The sequence below is a fragment of the Lepisma saccharinum genome, chromosome 29, assembly GCF_977018435.1.
Source record: "Lepisma saccharinum chromosome 29, izLepSacc3.1, whole genome shotgun sequence".
Classification (NCBI taxonomy): domain Eukaryota; kingdom Metazoa; phylum Arthropoda; class Insecta; order Zygentoma; family Lepismatidae; genus Lepisma; species Lepisma saccharinum.
This window is the reverse complement of record NC_139257.1, coordinates 43,157,114-43,174,788: the sequence shown is the minus strand read 5'-3', so window position 1 is coordinate 43,174,788 and position 17,675 is coordinate 43,157,114. Positions and strand designations below refer to the sequence as shown.

Genomic DNA, 17,675 nt, shown 5'->3' with positions numbered 1-17,675 from the left:
TTTCGCAGACACTTCTGGAAACTCTTTCAGATATTTTGAACCGGCAATTGGAACACATTTTCTCATTAACGTGTTCCACCAGATCGTCCGTCTGAACACTAGGCCTTCCGCTACACTCATCGTCATTTGAATGCCCTTCCTGAAAATCTCTGCACCATTGCCTGACCTTCCCTTCACTCATCACTGTCGGTCCATAAATAGCACACAATTCCTGATGGATGTCAGCTGCATTCTATCCTTTGGCGTTCAGAAATCGTATGACAGATCTCACTTCACATTTGGCAGGATTTTGTATTACGGCAGACATTTCACCTTACTACTACGCACACGTACACATCCCCACTCTGACATCTATCACATCCCACATCTATCTCTGTTGCAAGCCCAGAATACTCATGCGCATGCTCAACTTCATCAGTGTTGCCAACCCCACGTAAAAAATTATCGGCCCTTTTTTTTGACATGCGCCTTGTAGAATACTAACAATAAGATATATTGAAGATACACAGAGAATAAACTAAGCTTGAAAATGATAATGTTCAAGAGAAAATCAAGAAGTCAGTTCAATGACTATATAATTGATACAAAATAAATTTTGTAAATAAGAAAAATAAGTTTAAATTACCTGAAGTTGTCCTGCATCTCGTCAATCTCCTCCTCTAAATCTCTCATCTCCTTCTTGATGTCCTCGTTCTCATCCATCAATTCCTCACAGAGAGTCTCTGCAGCATGAAGTTTGGACTTAAGCTCGTCTATAATTTTCTGGGCACTTTCAGGCACAGGGCGTGACTCCAACTCCTCTTCCAGCTCTTTCACGCGAAGATTGAGGCTTTTCTGTTCATCCCGGAAGTCCTCATTTTGAGTCTGCAGCTCGTTCACCTTTTGTTGGAGTTTCAGCACTTCCGATGCTGCAGTTTTAGATGGCGCCGTGTCCATCGCTGCAATCTTCCTCAGCAGCATGTCGCTCTTCTCCCTTTCCAGCCTCGCACAACGAGAACGCATCTGGTCCAATTCAGTTTTCAAGCTGTCAATTTGCTCCTGCAACTCGTCTTCATTTCTGTCGACGAGCGTCGTTTCGGTAGTTTCTGTTCCCGCAAGACTACTGATATCATCATCATCATCATCGGTAACGGAACTGCTGCTGCTGCTACTACCACTGCCACTGGAACTTGACGGTGGACCCCACGATACACCTTTAACAGTCTCGGAGCCTTTCTTTGGCGTTTTCCCTGATGACTTGACTTGAATTATAAATTCCACGTCTGGATTTGTAGGCTCTTCGATGGATCTGATTTCTTTTAGTGACTGGATTTGAACACGTTTGGTTCCTGAAGTGCTACCTGAACCACTACTGGAAGATCTGGACTTCATAATACTACTAGTACCACTACTGCTAGAACTTGTGCTACTACTACTGGCACGACTTCTGGTTGCGGCAGTTGTTGATTTAGTTGATGACGTGGCTGAGGTTGTTTTGGTAGCTGGCAATGATGATGAGGATGACTTGGAGGATTCTGAACTTCGGAGATCTGATGTTTTTTTCGGGATTGTGTAGGACTCAGGTTTGCTATCAGACACTGAAAGAGAGAGTTATCCAAGGTTACATAACAAGTTTGAAAGATACAACTTACATTTTATTTACTTGTGTCATTGTGATTTAACATGGAGTAATGGCTACTGTTTAATATTCATTATTCAGCAAATTAAACACTTAACTTTATGCTAGAATTCCAATAACAATAGCTACTTAAGAAAACAACCCTTTACCTCTAGTCTATCATTCACCTTGGTATATTCATAATTTGTAGCTTACAGCACTGAGCTAGATCGTCATTGTTCAATATTCAATGTTCAATTTCTTAATTAGGTTTCATTATGATTGTTTGAAAATTTAAACTGGAAATCAGAATTACATAATTTACACAATTTTCTTGTAAGTATTTAATCCATATGTAGGATACAATTGAGTGAAGATGGAGAAAAATTATTCATGAGGATTGGTTATGGGAAGATTTTGGTACCAAGATTATGATCCAGTGAGTTAATCTCAACTGAATGTGGATGCTTAGAGGAAAGAGAAGAGAAGAAGATAATTTAGAGCAATTACTTACTTCAATTGTGTTCTACCCAAAGGTGTTGAGGGCATATCAAAATACTGGGTGTTTCATAAATACTTGAGGGGTTTCAAATATTTATTTCGAGAAAACCTTTGAACTTACGTTAATGAAACCAGTCCAGAATGAACGAGGAACTCAAACAGTTTTTTTTCTAACACCTATAAATGTTCGTGTGGCCGCAGTGGCTCAGTTGGTAACACATCTGACTACCATGCTAAAGGTCCCAGGTTTGATCCCCTGCCGGTTCAAATCCGGAGACTTTTCTAATGTTGGAAGTGACCCCAGTGCCCACCCAACATCGAATGACATGGGTACCTGGGGGAAACCCTGGGGGGTAAAGGCAGTCAGGGGCATGATGCTGATCACATCACCCCCACTCACGACCGGATGAAGAAAGTGTGGGGCTTTACACCCACACCCCCTATACGTCTTTATGGCATGGTGCTAAGCACAGGGGAGCACTTTATCTTTTTCTTTACCTACAAATGTTCAATGTATGCACCACGGGTGACACAGCATGCATCAACACAATAATAGTCTAGTTCTTGCCATGCTCGCATCAACATAGGCCTGTCGATAGTGTCTATTGTTGCGATGAAACGCTCCCTTAGGGCTGCGACATCATGTGGCATCGGTGAGACAAATGCCCTGTCATTGATGAAATCCCACAAAAAGAAGTCACATGGTCCTGTGATCTTGGGGACCAAAACATTGCACAAAACACTGTGAGTGATGTAGTGATGTGGATGATTTGAGTGGCACAAAGTGGCAGGAATGTAAACTCTCAGCTTAAAAAAACATGCATGCCCAAACTGTTTGCATTCCTATCGTGTTGGTGTGTGCCATGTCACCCATGGTGCATGCATTGAACATTTGTAGGTGTTAAAAAAATCTGAGTTCCTCGTTAATTCTGGACTGCTTTCATTAACATAAGTTCAATACCTTACTTGCAATAAATATTTGTAAGCCCTTACATATTTATGAAACACCTGGAACAAAGTTCATTTTACATACTAATGTTTTCTTACATATGACAATGGTGCGTTTTACTCACTATCAATTCAAATAAAAATATATAAATAACTTACGTAAGTGAATAGGAATGTTTCAGAACGAAGTTTCGAGGGGGGAAAAAATAGGGGATACATGCGAGAAGTGAAAAAATGGGTCAATGATAATAAGCTATATCTGATTAGATCAGATAAGGAAAATAAAATGGTAATAATGGAACAAGACGCGTATCATAAGAAATTAGAGGATACTTTTAGGAATAATAATTTCGAAGAAATTAAAAGAAACCCAATCAATAAGATTAGAAACGAGACAAAGAAAGGCATCGAAACTAGCATCACCCTAGGAACCTGAATCCTCAACTTACAATTTAACAACGTGGTACCATGTTTGGCACCTAAAGATTTTTATTTTATTACCTGATGAAGGAAGTAGTGCAGACTTCCGAAACGTCGTTCTGAAACGTTCCTACTCACTTATTTTTATTTTAATGTTTTCTTTTTAATACATATTCAAACAGCATTAGCCCTGAAAAACATTATGACTGTTTATCTAGAATGAAGGTGTGATTTATATCTAAACACCACAACCTAAGTTATTATTTTGGTGCTGCAAAATTATGACAAGGAATTTCCAAACTTACCTTTCTGTCCTGTGTCTGCTGGCACTGGACGTCGAGGAAGTCTAATATGGACTGTTGTGGCATGTGCGTCATCTCTCAGGCTCTTTAAATCTGGAGTGGATGTCCAGGATGTGGTTGGTTTTAATGGAGCAAACCTTTAAAAAATGTAAGTGAAGGAAATAAACCTCTTGAGATAGCTTAGTAGAATGTGAATGGCATTCAGGCTCAGTTATTCTTATAAAATATTAAGAAAGCTATTACTTTCTTGGTGTATTAACAATGTTAATGAAAATGTTGTAATAGATAATAACCTCTATTTTGAGGAGCTACCCTTGAATGACATCCTTTCTAGACTACACAATCAGGTAGCATATATTCGCTTGTACAGTGGGATGCATAAGTATTGCCAAGCAAATTTTCCATCACCATGTTCATGCACTTTGTTCTTATCCAATAAGAGCTTCAAAGATTGAAACAAAATGCCAGACGAGCTGCTAACAGGCTGTGCAACAGCATACTTTAAAATGTATTCCTTAAAATACGTAGCATGCAAGAGACAAATTAATGAAAATAGTCATGGGCAATTTGCAGAGTAATATTTGTGCATCCCACAGGATATCACTGTACAGCTCACAGTAGAAGCCATGAAACAGAACAACTTTTCATTGTAACATTTTTCTCGTTGAGGTCGCATTTCAATAATACTAACCCTTGAACAACGGAAAGACCACTCTGCATGTACGGAACCATACACATTCATGGTTGATATAGTGGAACCACAGGCAAAACTCCTGTGCACCGTACTCCCATGAGGAAGGGAGGGACAGGGTGAACCATGCTTCCTTATGGCCCAAACTGAATGGATCAAGGTGCGCAAACAATTTTAGCCGAAGGTTTCTTTGTTTGTGGTCGCTCTATACTGGCATCTTGTGTTGTAACGTGCCATGGATTCACTACCATGCCTGAAGAGTGATGTAACTGGGTTTATTATTTTCCCTCAAGTTGTGTATTTATCACCAAACAGGCTATTCCAGAGTTAAGTATGTGACATTTTACACACAAAATTTAATTCTAGACATGACATTGGATTAAAATATTCACAATGAACTGATTTCACAGAATTATGAAGTACGAGGGACATTCTGAAAGTAAGTTTCGTCATTTTTTTTCACAAGGAAGCTGTATTACAAAGTGAGAAAACACATTGCCATAACAAAAGACAATCTTTCCTGAATTCATGACGGGAGGACCAAGAGCAGAGGAGTGTCGAGTGCCGAAGAATAGAGATAAGCAGCAGACCAACGTGCCTGAGCTCATTCGAGTGCAAACCAGTATGGTAGGAAGACGTGTGCTGGAAACATGGTCACAAATGGAAGTGCGTGCTGTCGTGAGCTATGAATGGTGTTCAATGTTCAATGAAAGAAGGCAGAGTGTGGAAGAAGAAGACCGATCTGGGCGCATGTCCACGACTGCAACAAACATCAACAGAGTACAGGAAATAGCGTTAGCCACCTTTCTCCTGCGTTGAAGTCAGCACTATCGGGACGTCACTTGAGGAAGCAACGAAGAGGTGCAACAGGCTGTGAAGAACTTCCTTAAATCGGTGGCCACTGATTTTTACCTGGAGGGTTTCTTGAAATTGATTTCACGGTAAGACAAATGTATCAATGTCAGTGGCGACTATGTGGAAAAATAGCCAAAAATTGTATTTTGTTATGACATTGTATTCTTCTGTTTGTAATAAAGCTTCCCTGTGGAAAAAATGACAAAACTTACTTTCAGAACGTCCCTCGTACATTATGGTGTCTGCTAACAAACGAAAAAAAAAAAACTTGAGTATGATGGCATAGGCTGAATGCCTGAAAAGCATGAAAAAAGAATGATTCTCTGCTCCACATGTTCCGCCATCCCAGAGAACAAGAAAATGTGATGTTACACAGAATCACAACCTCGCTCGCCAGCTGCTTCTCATCAACTGATGCGTCCAACATGCCCAGCAACATGCTGCACTTCTGTGCACATTGTAGCCAACCTACCATAGCTATTTTCCATGGGGAAAAAGGTCGGATACTTTTTAGACAGGCCACGTATACCTTACTACTGAGTATTTATGGTAATAAGATTATCAAATTGATCTTAGAGAATTCCTGATCATGCTACTGTACTTTCATAATAAATATGACAGTAAATCATCACATCAATTATAATTTCAGTTTTAAATATGAATCAATGCCAATCAATGCTATTATCTATACCTGGAAGTAGCTTCTGAAGATGGAGACTTTTCGGCCTCATTGGTCGTGGAACGCGAAGTGGAACTTTCGGAGGATGAGCTGCTACGAGAGCTCACCCCGCTGTCTGTGCTACTTGTACTACTGCTGCTGCTGCTCCGACTGTCGTCACGAAAACTGAAAAACAAGTAAACAAGAATCAGAGTGGCCAGTCTAAGACCATGATAAAATTCAAGTATAATTACAGGTTTTCAAGGCGAAATTTCCAAAAATTCAAGGGCACAAATGCATACATTTAAAATATGCAATTTAAAGTGGAGTGGTGCCATTTCACACTCAGATTCGAAATACAACTACAAACACAAGTCACAAATGTTACGGGATATACAAAATTCCGCCGTCGTAGGAATCATGTCCATTCACAGACCAGAACGGTTATTTTGACAAAATCCTGTTTCCCTGATGGCTGCTTTGGGGAGGGGGATTTTTGAGGTTGCTGCTTCTTGCCCAAGCAAAAGGCCTAATTGGTTGTTAGACCGTGAGTTCCTTTATATGTAAATGTGGCAACAGAGGGTCACTGCCAGAAAGGCGGGTCTCGCACCGGGAGATACTGCAATTTCACTGTAATCACGATTGCCACTTTTGAGAGTGGAAAGTTCTAAGAATACTGAAGTAGGGAAAAATCAGTGTGGTAAATGCTTACCTCTCTTGAAATGGCCCACGTTTGCCATTTTTGAGAGCGAAAAATTCTAAGAATTCTGAAGTAGAGAAAATCCAGAGTGGTAAATGCATACTTCTCTTAAAATGACCATTTGAAATTTTTGAGAGTGGAAAGTTCTAAGTATACAAGATATCATACTATGTATGCCACCCCTTCCCCCCTCAAAACAGCATCTATGTACTATCCACCTGTACAATTCCAGCCTCTCCCGAAGAAAAAAAATTCTGGGTACACCAGTGTCTACCACAGAAATAGGTGAACCCCTATTCAAATCTCCTGGAAAACATGCTAGAGAACAGAAACAAGAGCAATGAGGATCGCAAGTTAACTCATCTCCTTAAGACACTACAGGATTTATGTCTGGGAACCTTGGTTGCCAGTCCATGCTGTGGATTTATTCATGTTCAAGAAAGTCATCCACCAATTTGGTTCGATGCGCACATGTATTTTTGTATCTTTTCAGCCTTGAAGTTGAAGTATGATCCGACTGCGCCTCTGAAAAGTCGCACATGTTGTTGGAGTAAGTAGTTTCTGTGCCTCTGGACAGTAAGAGTACCTCCAGCAGAGATGTGCAGCTTCATCTGTCCATTGAGCATGATGTTTTTCCATACCAGTATTCCATCTTGACCAACTGATCCCTTTCCATGATGTTCCTTGGAATAAATCGTGATCGAGGTTCTCCCCAGATGAATATGCGACGGGAATCATTTTGCAAACTGAATCTGAACTGATTTGTGAAAGAGCATGATCCTCCATTCGCTCAGGGTCTAATTTCAATGATGCTGACTCCACTGTAAGCGGGCCCTTCTGTGCACTGGATCAAGCGGGACACACACTACTGGACATTTGGAATAGAAACCAACTGTCCTGAGTCTCCGGTACACAGTTTGGCGATAGAAACTCTAACCCCTGAGGTGGCTGCAAGTTTTGGAGACAGTTGTCTTGCAGGCATTGTCCGGTTTTGTCGCACAGTTAAAGCCAGATATGGGCCCTGTTCTGGTGTTGCTACTCGTTGACACTTTGTTCTGGCCTACCATGAACATCTACTGTGTCTTGGAACCGTCGCCAAAGCTTGGAAATGACTATGGCACAGTCAACGCTGCCGTGACTTCAGCCTGTGTTTAGCATGCTTCCAGACGTCCAATGATTCTTCGCTGACGTCTTTGTGCCATGTTCGTACTGTACATTGAACACATTACCAAGATTGATTGAATTGTTGTTTTAAGTCCACTTTATGCACAGAAAGGCCAATTGGGACTGGACCTACAGCTTAAAGTGGGATCCGAACCACTATGTGCCTCCACCGATTATCGAACCTGGGACTCCTTGATTACAAGGTGACGACGCTACCACTGCACCATTGGGGAGGCCCTACACTTTACCAAGAGATTGTCCTCCGATCACAATGAGCGTTCGATACAGAATGAGGCACTCTTGTTCTGATATGTTGTGTTTTGTTTACCTTTCAATCACTTGACACTAGCAGCACTGTTGCCTATGTGCGTAAGGTTGAGTTACACTCCTTGATGATTATTTATGATGATCGTGAAGATCTCCCCTTTCCATTATTCTACTTTTTGGACACTACCATATTATGGTAAAGGAGTAATGACGTCGCCTGTGACTTTCTCATTCAACATTCTCTGGAGCTCTAGGCAGTGTCAATATGACAGGAATGATCTTCTTGTCATCCTCATTTTCTCTTTTCCCATCAGCCTATTGAGATGGGTAGATTTGGATGATCCTTTTCTGCTTTTATTTGACTCCAATACTTGGAAATAACCCCCTCTGATAAAACGTGTGAGGAAAACTTTGGTTGGAGCAAGACCTGAGCCTTGAACATCCCTTTTCGCGAACAGATACCATCGTAATTTGCCGAAATATTTGATTTTGATGTCAGGAAAAATCCTGTCAACATATTCGGGGTGTAAGAGACACGCAAATATCAACCTTACTTTCACAAAGTACACCCTGGACTGCATTTGCAGACTAGCATTGCTCTGATATCTAGGGCCTCCCCGATGGCACAGTGGTATCATCGTCACCTTGTAATCTAGGGGTCCCGAGTTCATTACCCAGTGGAGGCACATATAGTGGTTCAGATTCCACTTTAAAGTGTAGGTCCAGTCCCAATTAGCCTTACTGTGCATAAAGTGGACTTAAATAAAACACCAACTCAATCAATCAATCAATGCTCTGTCATCTGGACTTATGGGACTTGAGTTGTGTGCTGCCCATATGTGTTTGTGATTGTCCTTTCATCTATTTCATCATATAATTAATTTTCATCTTTGAAATTAGCCAAAAGTAGCAGAAACGAGAAGTAAAATAAATCAATTCTTTCTTTAATTCTGTCATCTTGTTCATCGAATCCAGGAGAACCAAGATTTGCAAGAGATTCAAGCACATCAGCTTCTGCACCATCAAATGCATTCAACAACCACTTTTTTTGCCTTCTTTGCAAGTACAAACACAAACTGGAATACCATTAATAGATAGTGTGAATGCTGCTGCCAAAGTGACCCTCACACCTTTCACCAGGAAAAGTTACTTCCAAGTATTGGAGTGAAATAAAAGCAGAAAAGAAACATCCAAATCTACCCAGCCCTTCAGAGAAGATTACAGTTGACATGTGGTTGTGGAAAGAGGAAATGTTCATGCATATGTCGGGATCAGTCCCCGCGATGTACTGAACTGTGTCTTTGTAGTGCGGATGAAGAAAAGTGTGAAAACAATGACTTACAGGACAGAGTTTCAGATCAGAGTGACAAGGAAATTGAATAAAGTGACTGTATTGATGACATGATATTTCCCAAATGATTACAAGCACTCTCAAGCACAGGTGAGATGCTTACATTTCAAAAGCCAATGCAGAATTCACAGGTAGTGTTATTACTCCTTTGCTGTAATATAATAGTAATGATAATGATAATAATAATAGTTAATATTTTTCACTTGTTATTTATTAACAGAAAATGCCTCTGGAAAAATCTGATAAACGAACTCTAAATCAGGTTATGAACAGTATTTCATGTGCAGAACCTAAAAGACAGCCATCTTGGATTTAGGAAGTCATGTATGGTCTCTAACACATTATCCAGCAAAACAGCTGTAGTACAAATACATGATTGCATGCCTCCAAATGAAAGCATCCTCCATACACATGTCTCCCCTTCGTGTAAGAACCCAACAAACTTACAAATGGTCAAAATTACTCCTAAAGAAGTTAAGGAGATATGGTCATTTTTGTCTGTTAATGTCTGCAGAGGCAGCCATCTTGGATGTATGATGTGACACAGGCAATATGCCACAATAGTAGGCATCAACAAAATATCACAGACAGTAACTTTCACCTTTATATAGCAGAATGTCAAGTAAAGTGTAAAATATGCATAGAATCCTTGCAGAAAAGAGCACGAAATTGTTTCACTGGATATATCTCCATAGTAGTGCGAGAAATGAAACAACTGTAAGAATAAATTTTGTTCCTTGTTCAATTCTGAACAAAACATGTATCTATAATAATTTTCCCAAAACCACTGTTAAAGGAGTTATGATGGATTTTCTTAGTGCATGAAGTGGTAGCCATCTTGGATTTATGACTTCACACAGGCCTTCTGCCACAATTGCGAGTAAAACACCTGGTAGTACATGATTGTGTACACACTAGCAATGTATTACTGGTAGTCATATATTCCCTTCATTCAAAATCACACAGGATTACAAATGACCTTGGATTATAAATTGTTTTGGAATATATTTTTTTTATCTTTTTGTACTATTTTAACGGTGCAACCTGTGATCCATGTTTTAATGAGCCGAAGGGTACAGTAAAAAACAAATTGAATTCAAAATGATGGTGTGCAAATTGTCAAGGTCAGATACTGACTTTGGGAACAATCAAGGAATTCCAAAAGATTGTATTTACAAGTGCTTCATTATAGGCCCGAACCACTAACTTTTCAGTCCTGATAGCTTAGTGAAAATAAGTCATTTTCTTTTGTTCAATATTGATTGTTGATGTTTGTGTTTACACTCAGTGCAGCCAAGCCACAAACGTTTTGCAGCAACCGAATGCCTCTTTCTTGACAGAAACGTTAATGTGATTGTTGTTGTTATAAGACCTTCATTGTGACATGTTTTGAAGTTTTTAAGTTATGGGATGGGATGCAATTGCAACGTTGCAGAATTTCAATTTTCAACTTCTATATAAAAGTTCTGTGTAGCTTCGACATTGTACACATTTTTACTTATTTGTCTAAAATTTCTCCCCGCCTGTACACGTACGGTCAGGACCATACGGTTGGCAACAGCGCATAATTCCCACATCATAGTCATAAAATACTTCTTCAGATTGAAGTTATCATGTTACTGCAACATTCTTCAAATAATTAACATAAATCACTGTGACTGATATTAAACATATGTGTGTAATATGTAAGTTTACAGCAACATCTATTTTCCAGGGGAAAGGATCCTTCCAGATGCCCATGTGCTTGCGTAATATCATAGGAAAAGGGAATTGAGTGGTACCTCATTAGATAGGTTTCTGAATTTGAAACAACTATTTTAGGAAATAATGTTGTCATCATTTTCAAATCGATGACAATACACCTGGTTTCAATTTCACTCATGTATACTTCGTAGTGTTTAATTTGAGAATCGAAAAATAAAATTAATTTTATTTTATTTTTCAGTTTTGGTGATCGCCAAATTATACATTTATATAATGCTCATCATGTTACAAAATCAAATCAACAAAGCTATTTTTAGATGCATATTAAAGTGGTAGCCAATATAAAAATATTCTTTACATTTCTTTTAGTCTTAAGAACCACCTCACCTGTCTAACCTTTCAGATGTTAGAGATATCATATCACCCACAGAACATCCTACATGCTGAAAATAACACCAGTTGACCGATTCACATAGATTTTCATGCAGTGACCTTAAAATTTACCCAATCTTGTTTTCAGTTTTCCTAATCATGTTACAGATGTAGATTTTCAGCGAAAAATGCAGGCTCGACCACAGGCAAAGCCAGGCCAGGTTGGTAGCTTAGCGGTTCAGCAATGGCATGGTATGTCAGAGACCAAGGTTCGAGTCTTGGTCGAGCCTGCAATTCTCGCTGAAAATCTTCATAGTACATCTCCTGTGTGTGTGCCTAGTTTAATGTTACGGATGATTGGAGCATTTTTACAAGTATGTATTGTAAAAAAAAATAAAGAATAACAAATTTAGCATCGAACTTGATTTCTTTTCTCATCTTTTTCGACTCATCATGATATTGCTGTCAGGTTGGTTCCTTCACTCCATCCAATGTCTCAGCTAATAAGGGTGCATTAGATGAGATTCTATATTCTTCTTATACGTTTACATAACCACTTTTTGTAGTTGAAAAACAATCCAAAACAGTTATTTTTAGTTGTAATATAATTAAGCCTTGTTTCCATATTTAAAAACACTAAGTTGCCTTGGTCAGCAACGTAGTGTTTTTATTTTTAGTGATTTTTATTTTAACTGTGACGTTTTGTTTTGGTGTCCCAGAACTTTTCAAGCTACATATATATATATATATATATATATATATATATATATATATATATATATATTCATTCATTCATTGTTTTCTGCCTAATTGGCAGGTTTTTCACTGCAATCTCCAGCTTTCCCTGTTCTCTGCCTTACGCTTCGTAATAGCATACGACCCAGTTAATTTAATATCATCCATAAGCTGATATCTCTTTCTTCCACGGACTTTTCTTCCTTCAACCATTCCCTCCAAGGCATCCCTTAGCAGGCAGTTTCTTCTTAGACAGTGTAGTAGTGGTATTGACTGTACTACCAGCGCCGGAAAGTATGAACCCCCCTCAAGCAGATTTGCTACACTTAAAACAAGCTCAACATGCCCATACGAGCTTTTTGCTCAAGTGTGGAACCCCGTCTAATCCAAGATTTTTGTAAAAATGCCCTCATGGATTCCATGAGAAAGTATGACCCCCCTCAGAAAGTATGAACCCCCTCAGATACCCATACCCATACACACCCACCTACACACACCTACACACACCCACACCCACCCACACATATTTACTTCCGGTCCACTTCCGGTCCACTTCCGGCCCACTTCCGGTCCACTTCCGGTTTACTTCCGGTCCACTTCCGGTCTACTTCCGGTCCACTTCCGGTTTACTTCCGGTTTAAGTTCAATTGGACACCAGGCTCATCTTGCATATCTAGTACTAAGACAATGCAATATCCAGAGACCTTCTAGAATTGCTCCGTGACTCTTTCATTTCTTACATCATAAACATATGATTTTTCACCTATGAGAATAACACTACAAATGGTGTCATCAGGTAAAGCCTCATGGAATTCACAGATAATTTTAATATTTGTCCTGTCATTCACCACAACTTGTTTCCTTTTTGAAGTGTTGATGACAAACATGGGTCTCTGTGTTTTGAATTCATCTGGTGTGTAATACATATCCGTATTGCCTGTAGTGACCCTTTTGAAAGCCGAAAAAGCCTCATATAATTTGAGGAAATCATCCTTGGAAATGTCTAAATTGTAATTTTCTCTAGGAAATACCTCATTTCTGACATTTTTAAGATATATGTTTTTGATGTTGCAGCTATCAAATTTACTTGAATTTTTTTCCTGATTATTGTGTCTTCCAGTCTGAAACAATACCACTACAAAATCCGGCATGTCATATTGTATGCTGGAGAATGAATTTGTAGCATCAAACTCATAATAGGTACCAGATGCGGGCTTCTGTACACATTGATATGTATAAAATTGCAGAGGAATGTGTGGATTTTTTAGGATATCAGCTTTGTATTTAAGAGCATAGCTGGCTTCATATTCAACAACAGGGATTCTTAACTCCATAGTCTGAATAATGCACTTGCCTGCATCAGGTAGGGTATTAGGCAGAGCTTCCCCTGTAGAGTTTATCGCACTGTACCTCATCAAAGCATTGTTATCATTGGCAGCTCTTCTAAATGTAATTCTTAAACCACCCTTCCACATAATTTCTTTGTAATCCGAGAAGAATCCTGGCAACAGGCGCATAGGGAACAGCACTGTGTGGTTTTTAGATAATATTTTATCACCAGCTTCAAATCCACCGATTCTGTAGTAAGAAGCCTCGGTTTTGGATAATTTTAGTGTGGCCAAAGCTGTGGAGGTAATGCCGGGATAATCCACTCTGTTTATAACAACACCATGCTTTCTGATCTCAATTTCAGAGAACAGATGCGGCACACAATTGTCCACCAATCTTATGTTTGAATTTGCCGGATAATCTGTTCCATCGAGCTTAACAACATCAAATTTGATGTATAGATCTGCTCTGTGGGGGTGTATAAAGCCGTCCCCTACATCAAGATCAACCTCAATTTCTGTGTTGGGTTGATTTAAATTTGCAAATGTCCTCCTGTTTGGGGGGAACGATTGTAGCTCATAACTCTCAATATTTTCCATTGTATGTATTTTTATTTAAATGTTAATCTCTATGATTGCAGTTGTTGTGGCTCCAGCAAAATCAACTAATTCTTCTTTTTCATTAGTGACCATCAATTCAATGTAATCTATTCTATTATGACACACAGGAAAATATAATGTTGGGGATGGATTGTAGATGATGGGCTCCATAAATTCAGAATTAGGTTTGAATGTTGCAATGATGCCTGTTTGTTTGTGAGTGCCTATGCCATTTGATTTGGTGATCATACCCTCGGCCACATTACAGTGAATATTCAGAGTCTCTATGGCTAAGAATTTAGGTATATTCATAGCAGTGTGTTTGATGGCTGGTTCAAGTTTTGTGTTGTTCTCAAATCCTAACAGCTCTCCTATAGTACCCAGATTCACTGTCTCTGTGGCAGACACAATCTCTACTCTGTGAGTGAAAGAATTTTGACTTAACACTACACCTCTGGGTAATTGAGCATTTAGAGTAGATAGATTATATTGCCCTGGAGTAATGACAATATTTTGATCACCTACTGCAATTTTGTTGTTGTGGTGAGTAATATTTGGGATCAGGTACATGCCGTAAAATGCTCTGAGAGCTATTGTTTTGGGATATACTATGTCATCATGCAATTTGAGTTTCAATATTGAATTTTGGCTGGTGAGATGGAATACCCCCATGATGTTTCAGATACCACAAGGCTTTTTGAAAATTTTCAATTGATGGTTTATTTATTTGAGACATATATCTGAGAACAGATAAACACAAATGTCCGCAATTAACATCTTTGAAGTTTTGAACACGGGCATTATTGTAATAAAGATTAGGTGATTTTAGATATTTTATTAAATTTTCAGGTGGAACACCTCCAAATGAATCAAACACAAATGCCTCATTGTTTAAATATTTAAGATAACAAATCCAGTGAGTGCCCTGATTTTTGTACTTATCCAAATTAACAATGCCACACTCTTTGTTGAGTGGTTGTTCCGGTAAAGAATCAGACATGTACACACCTCTAAAATGTTTGATGCCCAGTGGCTTGATTAAAGCTTCAATATCTTGGTTTGTAAGCGGCTCTTGTTTTTTTTAAACTTATTCATGGCTCTCTTAACACCTTTGCCTTTTTTCTCCATGGCCAGGTTATGGCGCCTCTGTTCATCTAATTCTGCCCTATTTTTCTTGGCATCTATTACTGTTTTTGCTATGGCAGCTGATCCCCCAGCCAAGCTCCCCACAGCCCCGAGAGCAGCTAAGATGGCCGGGATAGTAAATATGAATCCCCCCACATGTGATTTTTTTCTTGATTGCTGTAATTTTTTTAATTGGGGGGTACTAAGCAACAATTTCATACCATGGCCCTTTGCAAGACAAGAGCTTTTTTTCTTGCGCTGCTTTTTGGTTAAAAGACTGTCAATAGTTTTAAGAGATTTAAGACCTGCATAAGGTATTTGATACATAACACCCTTGGCCTTCATTGTAGGTTTATTATATACATATTCACAGCCCCCACCCCAGTTTTTGTTTGGTGCTCATAGCTATGGTGGTTCCCAATGCTGCTATTTTTTCACTCAAAGAAGCATCTTTGCTTACAAATCTACCAAATGCAGCCTCTTCTAATTTCTTGTCTGCAACATGTCTCTTGTCAAGATCAGAATGTGTGTTGTATGCTATGTCATGGTCTCTACAAGCAGCATCTAGGGGATTAACACCAGGATCCCCTCTGTTTAATCTATGGTCCAATTTTGTGCCTGGACCGCAATACTGATAGCCTGGAATGTGTAGTTCAAATGGCAGCTTGTTTATAATGTCATTAACCAGGCCCCGACCCTCAGAAATATTCCAAAATTTAGGTGGTAGAGTATTAATAATTTTTATGAGATATCCAATCCCCTTAGTGTCATTCACTATAAAATTAGACAATTTGGTGCTTATCATGTCCATAATTCCAACCTTTTCATTGTAAAAATTGTGGTTGCCAGCATTTTCCTCCCCAGCTATCACCAATAACCTATCTACAAGTTTCCTGACATCATCAACCCATACAAATTCTTTAGGCAGGGTGTTGTATTGTTTGATTCCACTGCCAGTCTTGATCTGTGACCATATGGGCTTCATTAAATTATTGTATTTTGCTCCACTGCTAGACTTGACTCTTTTTTGTGTGGGATCATTGTTCTGGTATAGAGCATCTGATTTTATTAATATTTCTTTGTAATAATCATAATCTTGATCTGTATAGCTGCCAGGCCTTTTCCTAGTCATCAGTTCCCACAATCCAGGTGTGCCGGGGTACTTAACAAAAGCACCTTTTTCTCCGAGACGAGATTCTGAATAAACAATCAGATCATCCCCCATAAAAGTTACTCTGAAATTGCCAATTCTATGTATGATGCTGCCATCAAGCTCTGTGTCAGCATATAAACCAAACACCTCATCTTTGTTGTCTTTAGGTGTGGTTAAATATTTTTGAGCAAGAAGACCCAATTCAATAGGATCCTGACTAGCTTCAATTCTTCGAGGAGCAACAGGACTAGGTGTATGAATGCTGGAAAGTGGGGTGAATGGATAATCTAATATGTTCCTTGCAGCTACAGGCACAAGCTCTGTGATCAAATTTTGATTTTGCTCTGTAACAGTTTTGATATTCTTACCTAAATTATTAATAGCATCAATTACAGGCTGTTCTGTTTGTTTGTGTTTTTCATAAATTCCACGGTTCTCTGATTTCCATCCCTTAAATCTTTTTACAAGATAATCTCTTAATTTAAGATCATCAATGATTGGCCTTTTCATGGTTATTTATATATGTCTCAACGTCTAGAAAATCGTTGATTTTATTTCTGTATTTGCCACTATTGGGTGTTCTTGTCATATCAATTGTGACAAACCCATAACTGTCCTGGTTCCAGCACCTACTGCAAAACTTGGAAAAATCATTGTAGCTCAAGTCCCCACCTACATATTCATCATGTATGTGTTTGAGGTTGGTATGGTCTTGATGAAACACACATATAAAATTGCTGTTGTCTCGGATCAGCTGTTTCGGTATTTTTGAAAAAGTCTGTGCCAGGTAGAAACAATCAATGTTTTTGTGCCGGCCCTGTGTAAAGAAATTTCTAACCTTGTTTTGATTATCCAGTATAATGTCATCAAACACAACAACTGAATTATCGAGACATTCATGAAGTGGCTTAACATCTGATTCAAAAGTGGCTATATCCAATCCATCATATAGCTTCATCAGCTGCTGATATTTTAATTGTTCCAAGCTCTTAGAGAAGATATACAAGTGCCTGTTTTTCCAGTCTAACCAGTTGGGTGCCAATAAAAAATTATCAACCATTAGTGTAGTTTTACCACAAGCAGATGGCCCAACAATAAGACACCTAATATTATCAGGCAGCAAGTTGCCATTTCTCTTATTTTGTTGTTCAGGTTCTGGCAGCCTCTTTATAACATCCCAGGTGTTCATATTATTATTTTGTCT

General features: G+C 38.9%; 1 protein-coding gene across 5 annotated transcripts in view; it reads right to left on the bottom strand.

Moving 5' to 3' along the window:
* The window catches only part of LOC145981333 (uncharacterized), a 292,919-nt gene that overhangs the window by 162,371 nt on the left and 112,873 nt on the right, over window positions 1–17,675 (bottom strand). For all 5 annotated transcript variants that reach the window (XM_083114544.1, XM_083114543.1, XM_083114546.1 and 2 more), the window contains exons 4-6: window positions 6,006–6,158; window positions 3,772–3,905; window positions 626–1,577 (exon numbers count right to left, since the gene is read on the bottom strand). In XM_083114544.1, the coding sequence (XP_082970670.1) occupies window positions 626–1,577; window positions 3,772–3,905; window positions 6,006–6,158 (1,239 nt within the window). The remainder of the gene's footprint in view (window positions 1–625; window positions 1,578–3,771; window positions 3,906–6,005; window positions 6,159–17,675) is intronic.